The following is a 7,038-nucleotide window of genomic DNA, read 5'->3' as shown; positions in this document are numbered from 1 at the left end:
ATGATACGGCGCACGATAGACTACTGAAATCTGAACCAGTGAACTAATGCATTGATGTTCATGAGCTTAGTGCGGTTGACATGGTGCAGAGTCGAGTTCGTGATGGGTTCGGGTTTACGTGCAGAAAGACTTTCTGCACTTTCTGGGAAAGTTGACTATACTGACAAACTCGAATACAAATGAGTCCACCACACGCTCCAGTATTCACATATCAAATCATGAGATCACAAAGAACCATGGATAGTTGAAAACAAGTGAGCCATAACGAACTACTGTGCAGCCTTACGGAAGTTCTTCCCAGCATAAACAGCCGCCGCGACAAGCTCTTCCTCGATGCGCATGAGCTGGTTATACTTGGCCAGTCTTTCAGAACGGCACGGGCCGCCAGTTTTGATCTCGCCAGTACCCAATCCCACAACTTAATCAGAGATGGAAGTGTCCTCGGTCTCGCCTGAGCGGGTGGAAACCATGACTCCTCATACTTGGGCCGCTACCACATCGCTGGCCTCAATAGCCTCAGTAACCGAGCCGATCTGATCGACTTTCGACAGGAGAGCATTGCATGCCTTCTCTTCAATGGCCTCCTTGACGCGCTTAGGGTTGGTGACAAGCAGATGATCGCCGACTATTTGGACATGACCACCACACTCAGCTTCGAACTTGCTGTAAGCCGACCAACCGTCCTGGTCGAAGGGATCCTCGATTGAGACGGATGGATAAGAGTTAAACCAGTTCTTATAATATTCGATCATCTCCTCAGCACTCTTCTGCTGAGAACTGTCCTTATTTGGGTTCTTGAAATCGAGATCGTACTTGCCGTCCCCGGTAAGGTATAATTCCGAAGCTGGGACATCAGTTCCCAACTTGACATTGTCCTCGTGACCAGCATCTATGATAGCCGCCATGAGCACATCCAAGGCCTCGTTATTGTCCTGTACAGGCACCGCGAATCCACCCTCGTCACCAACATTAGTGGCGACCTGACCGTACTTAGCCTTAGTGACCTTCTCGAGACTGTGATAGACCCCGGCTCCGATTTGCATGGCATCTTTGAACGAGGTGGCCCCGACAGGAAGGATCACGAACTCTTGACAAGCAAGGCGGTTACCTGCGTGGGATCCACCGTTGATAACGGGAAAAAGGCCGGAACAGGCATCGTGAATTGGTCGGTGCGCTTCCTCGAGATATCAGCTATGTGTTTATACACAGGGATATTCTGAGCAGCGGAACCGGCACGGCAAGCAGCCATGGAGACGGAAAGGATGGCGTTGGCACCGAGCTTGGCCTTGCACCAGCCCCACTGGTTCTGGGTACCGTCCAACTCCTCAACCATCAACTTATCGATACCAGCCTGGTCGGTGACATCCTTGCCGATGAAAGCGGGGGCGATGATATCGTTGACATTCTTGATGGCTTTCAGGACACCTTTACCGACATCTCGAGCCTTATCGCCGTCCCTGAGCTCAAGAGCCTCGTAGATGCCAGTAGAGGCCCCAGAAGGCACTGCTGCACGGAACATGCCTCTGTTGGTGGTGAGGTGGGCTTCGACTGTCGGGTTTGCCGCGAGAGTCAATGATCTAGCGGGCACGGATGGAGACGATTTTGGAAGCTATTCGAGGATGAAGGGCGTTGAGCTCGTTCAACGATTCTTTGTGGACACTGCATTTACACGGCAATGTGATAGATTGAACACGGCAATGTGATAGATTGAACACGGCAATGTGATAGATTGAACACGGCAATGTGATAGATTGAACACGGCAATGTGATAGATTGAACACGGCAATGTGATAGATTGAACACGGCAATGTGATAGATTGAACACGGCAATGTGATAGATTGAACATGGCAATGTGATAGATTGAACACGGCAATGTGATAGATTGAACACGGCAATGTGATCAATCCCTGAATCTACGATTGAATATCATCCAAGCCCTGAGTAAGACGTAGATCAATCTCAGCAACCTAAATAGTAAGAGCATACTGTGATACGGTCAAAGCAATGTTAGATCGAATCAGCGGGTGAAAGTAAACAGGCTAATGGGTGGAGATGAACCTACTCTATTTCACTGCATTAGAGACGCTTCATTTTAGTAGATACATAACGCATCGTTGGCAGGGAATCATCCAGAAACCTATAATGTTACTGGGAAGAACTCGTTTTAAGTCCTTACATGGCTAGGCACACAATCTTCAATCAGTTTCCCGTGTGATTATCATCACACTAGAAACATTTTCCTCGTTGTTACCAAACCCTGGGGCCTATTTCACAAGCGTCCTAACGTTAGGTAAGGAAAATCTTGTGAAATAGCCTTAGTTAGGCAAGGACGTCCTAAGGTTAAAATCCTATACGTAAAGACGTCCTAATCTAAGGACTGTACCAAAATCGATATCTCACTGCTATAACTAGATAAGCCAACTCGACTCCAGCTCTCGTAGTATACCAGCTAACTTAGTGATACGGTAGTGGCCCTAGCCAGTTGTAGGGTATTTAGTTACTGTCGATCGATACCACAAATATAAGACGGAGGTAAGTCAAGACAGTTAAGCCGAAGGTCGATAGAACCGATCTTCTAACCGAACCGAACGAAGATAAATAAACGAAGAAGAACTGAGATAACTCAGATAATGATAGAACTATAGCACAGTTATACTCGATCGATCAGACTCTTGATAACACGGGGTGAAGCCGCTGGATGGAGCCTTGCACGCAAACTCATCTTCATGAACGCAAACTCATATTCACGCACCCAGGCCCGGTCCAGCACACTCCCCCTAAAGCTTCTTACGAGGAGCTTTACTAACCTCCTCAATCTGCTCCAGAACTCTCTTCTTTCCCCGGGTCAACATACCCGGACCTGACTTCGACATCGCCTTCACAGTATCCCTCCAACGGCGTAGATCCTTCCTGTCAATCTTTACGGATCCCCAATCTCCCGTCTGCTTCGGCTCTGTCTGCACTGCCGTGGTGGACTGTTTGGGCTCCTCATCAACCTCATCAATCTTCTCCCGACGGCAGCTTCGCTTCAGCTGATTAACTGCCGCCGTAGTTACCGACCCATCCGCGAGCCTTACTAGCTCAATAGTCGAACCTCTCACCGCCTCCACTCGATATGGCCCTGTATACAAATCGGTTAATTTATCGACCCCGTAATTCCGGCGATAGACTATATCATTCACCGCCACCGGACTCCCACCTACAGGATCCCGCCGATCTGCTAGTCGTCGACGAACTTCAGCCTTCCGAGCCAACCACAATCGTCTCAACGACTCAACCGACTTACCGTATTGGGCTCGATAATAATCTGAGATCCCCTGAAGGCCCTCTGTGAGGTCATCAAATTCCAACCCAGAACCAAGCCACTGACATACCTCTTCTCGACCAAGACGATCATTGTAGAGAGTGCAGGCATCGGCCGTCGAGCGATGCACCGCCCATGGGGCTAGATCGCTACTATCATCATATGGGATAGCGTTGTGAACGAACGTACACAAAGCTAATCGCTGCCGCACTTGATTGATCGAATCCATAGCCTGACCTTCGCTAACCATAGCCCTTAAAGTCACCGTAAGCTCCTTGTGGCTTCGTTCATACCAACCTCGTCGCTCTTCATCATAGGCCTCCGTGACACAGTGAACAACACTCCTGCTGGCTAGATACTCTCTGAATCTCTTGGAGACAAAGTACTGGGCCTGGTCAGTGACACACACGCGGAACACGCCGTTCTCGGCCATAATTTCACTGACACCAGTCACAATGTCTTCTGCCGAACAGCTCGTTAACACCTTCGTAACCAAGAAGTGGCTGATGTAATCGGAGCAAGTTAATACCCAGACCTTCTCTTCGTTATCACCATTGGAACCGAGCCGAATCGGACCCCAAACATCTAAGCCAGCTATACCCCACACCAGAGGTACGAAATCTCTAACACTCGGTAAACACTTGTTCAAGAGACGACCTTCCTTGGCTCGACAGCAAGCATCACAGCTCAGGACAAATGACCTCACTCTCTGGTGGATACCTTTCCACCAACAGAATTTACGGATCAACCTCACAGTCCTCCCTATCCCAGGGTGGAGGAAAGTGTGGTGGAACTTATGAACAACCTCTAACTGGAGATCACGACGGTTGGCCGGGATGTACACAATCCACTCAACTTCCTTCTCAGAGGCATCCCATCGTCTACATAGCAGCATACCCGTCTTCTCCTCCAGGCGATAGTGTGTAGAGTATTTTCCTTTCGAATTCGCTCGTAACTCAGAGCTAACCAACACACAGAAGTCGTCACTTAATTGAGCCTTCCCCACTCTATCCGCGAATACTTCAAACCAATCTCGCTCTACATCCTCCTTCTGGCCAACGAGACACTCACACTGCTCTCCCGATAACTCCTCTTGGCCTTCACCCTCGCTCGTCTCTCCCTCGGAGGCCATCTCATCGGGACCATCCGAAGTAGCTATGACTGATCTATCAAAGGAGACAATCGAGTCAGCTCAACAACTTGAATTACTGTCCCACGAAGGGGAATCATCTCTCAATGTGTGCCAAGCGGTCTCGTCACCGATCAGAAACATGTATGAGAAGGGATATGACGAAATTGCAAATCAATATTAGGACTGCATTCAATAATATCAGAACATGTAGACTTAATTGCGAGTAATCTAGTAAGCTCTGGCTTAGGTAATCGTGAGCACATCTTCTGGCCGTGGCCAGACAAGACCGCTCTCAAACGGAATAATGTAATACTACTATCACCGAGGATGACAGACCTCGTGACTCTGGACCTCAATGCCATAACAATGCTATACAACTGCTCAACACCGAGGCGCATTGCTTCCAATTCTCTCCTGGGAATCGTGCCTCCCGGAGTCACACTGAACTTAGCAGAGAGACGAGCACCCGAACCGACTCGAATATCAATAGCAATGCAGGCCTCAGAGGCATCGACGAAGACGAATAAAGTAGACACATCAAGATAGCGAGGGGGGAGGATACGATCAGATTGCAGGAAAGAATTACATGCAGTAATGGTACTCAATATAATAGATGCCGTCTCCTCGTCCAGAATGTCCGTACCATCTTCGAAGTCCTTCCTCCTCTGCTTCAGTCGCTCATGAGCCAACCGAGCCGCCCATCTGAGCTCCAAGGACACTTCTGCGAAAAGACCCATGGGGTCGAAGAACTTGCCAAATGCTGATCTCAGGGCAGACTCCGTGACCTTGGATTCCTTCGCCAGTTCTATCTGCCGCAGCCGCACATCGATAACATCAATTCGCTCGCCACAGAGCCAGTCGTAACCGAGCCAACCTCCTGTTCTGAACTTCTCACTGAGAATCTTCTCCTTAGATACCCCTCGACCTATACAGTCTTCACCCGTGTCGAGATTGGACATTCGCTTGTCCTGGTGGACTTCGAACCCCCGCTCTTCTAATGCAGGAACCACCTCCCGACGAATCTTCGACACCTCCGAGCAACTGTCCCCTCGCAGAAGGACATCGTCGACATAGAAGGAGATAGCTTCGGCACCGCCCGTCCCCCCGATCTGTTTGAGGATCTTTCCCAAGACCGAGGAGTGGGCCCAAGGGGACCAATTCGTCCCGAAAGGGACATGGATCCACCTTATGATCCTCGACCCGACGCACATCCCCAACCACTTCACATCCGATTTATCGATGTGGACCGACCAGAAGGCCTTCTTGAGATCCTCACAATCAACTCGCTTGGACGCTCGCCACTCTAGAATCCGTGACTGTAGGTCCATGTCCGCGGCCTCCTCGTCTCCTTCTTTATTCGTGAAGTTGTTAAGCTCTCGAGCGTCGATACAAATACGACAGCGAGTGGACTTTCGCTGATTGGCGAAAACCGGAACCCCACACATATAGTGGTAAGCCCATTTCCTCGGGTCCTCCCCCAGTGGGAGTTCCTCGACCGCCCCGGACTTCAAGAGCTCGTCCACGGCCGCTTCATACGCTGCTAGCTCTTCAGGTCTCTTGGCCAGCCTCTGTGTGATCTTCAAGTCTCGGCCTCTGATGGCATCATAATTCTGCTTGGGTCTACGATCATCAATCCAAGGGACCTTCACGACTGCTGGCCACACTCTTCGTGTCGGGAGAGATCGGCTTCTCTCGACTGTATTAGCGCCTATCTCCCTCGCCTCCCGCACTCCCCCGTGAGGGGTGACCTCAGGCTCATCAAAGAGTAGGTAGTCGTTACCCGCCATCACCCAAACACAGTTACCCAGCACCCATCGGGGTAGAACCAGCTCCCAGTGAGCAGAGTCTAAGACGTAGGCCTCGACTATCCTAGTTTGATCACCGAACCCAACGGCCAGAGCCTCCAGCACCCCCTGGATCTTCACTGCTCCTCCATCGAGCAACTTCACCGATATGTCACCCTGCTTCAACTCCAGGCCTGGCGACTGTGCCTTCAACCGACGGTATAAAGTACTGGACACGAACACGTCTGTCGCTCCTGTGTCCAGGAGCGCAACCGTAGTGACCCTGCCTTGAAGACTTACTGCCACGGTCGGCAACCCATTGGCCGTGTATGTGACAGCCAATCGCTTCGACGTAGGTTCCCTGACCTTCGGGCCCTCTCGAAGCCTAGACCTGCAGCTCTCGATGTTCTCAACCTCAATATCGCCGTAGGATTTCTCGACGTTCTCGGTGTTGCTCTCGAAGCCCTTTCTCTCGAAGTTCTCGATGTTGCTCTCGAAGCCCTTACTCTCGAAGTTCTCAATGTTGCTCTCGAAGCTCTTACTCTCGAAGTTCTCAATGTTGCTCTCGAAGCTCTTACTCTCGAAGTTCTCAATGTTGCTCTCGAAGCTCTTACTCTCGAAGTTCTCAATGTTGCTCTCGAAGCTCTTACTCTCGAAGTTCTCAATGTTGCTCTCGAAGCTCTTAGCCTCAGCGGACTCGACACCCTTGCTGGTCTGGCATAACGCCACAATATCCGGTACGATTCGCTCTTGACACTGTTGACTCGATAGTCTCTCCTCCAAAGAGGTATTCGCCCAATGGCTATCATCAAGAACG

General features: G+C 50.3%; 3 protein-coding genes across 3 annotated transcripts in view; all 3 read right to left on the bottom strand.

The window, feature by feature from the left end:
• Positions 1 to 269: 269 nt before the first annotated feature.
• Positions 270 to 1,043, bottom strand: Pmar_PMAR006538 (enolase, putative; the record flags this gene model as incomplete). Its single annotated transcript, XM_002767103.1, has 2 exons — positions 270 to 395; positions 483 to 1,043. The coding sequence occupies 2 exons, from the start codon at positions 1,041 to 1,043 to the stop codon at positions 270 to 272; spliced, it is 687 nt and encodes a 228-aa protein (XP_002767149.1).
• A 35-nt stretch (positions 1,044 to 1,078) lies between these two features.
• Positions 1,079 to 1,519, bottom strand: Pmar_PMAR006537 (enolase, putative; the record flags this gene model as incomplete). The annotated part of the gene is made up of 1 exon (XM_002767102.1): positions 1,079 to 1,519. One exon carries the CDS (start codon positions 1,517 to 1,519, stop codon positions 1,079 to 1,081), a length of 441 nt encoding a protein of 146 aa, XP_002767148.1.
• Positions 1,520 to 2,778: 1,259 nt separating this feature from the next.
• The window catches only part of Pmar_PMAR006536 (gag/pol/env polyprotein, putative), a gene marked incomplete at both ends in the record, with an annotated part of 5,046 nt that continues 786 nt past the window's right edge, over positions 2,779 to 7,038 (bottom strand). The window contains 2 exons of the mRNA XM_002767101.1: positions 2,779 to 4,471; positions 4,774 to 6,935. Coding sequence (XP_002767147.1) covers positions 2,779 to 4,471; positions 4,774 to 6,935 — 3,855 coding nt within the window. The remainder of the gene's footprint in view (positions 4,472 to 4,773; positions 6,936 to 7,038) is intronic.

This window comes from Perkinsus marinus, assembly GCF_000006405.1.
Source record: "Perkinsus marinus ATCC 50983 genomic scaffold scf_1104296971186, whole genome shotgun sequence".
Classification (NCBI taxonomy): domain Eukaryota; phylum Perkinsozoa; order Perkinsida; family Perkinsidae; genus Perkinsus; species Perkinsus marinus.
Note: the sequence above shows the minus strand (reverse complement) of the source record. Positions and strands in the feature narration are given on the sequence as shown.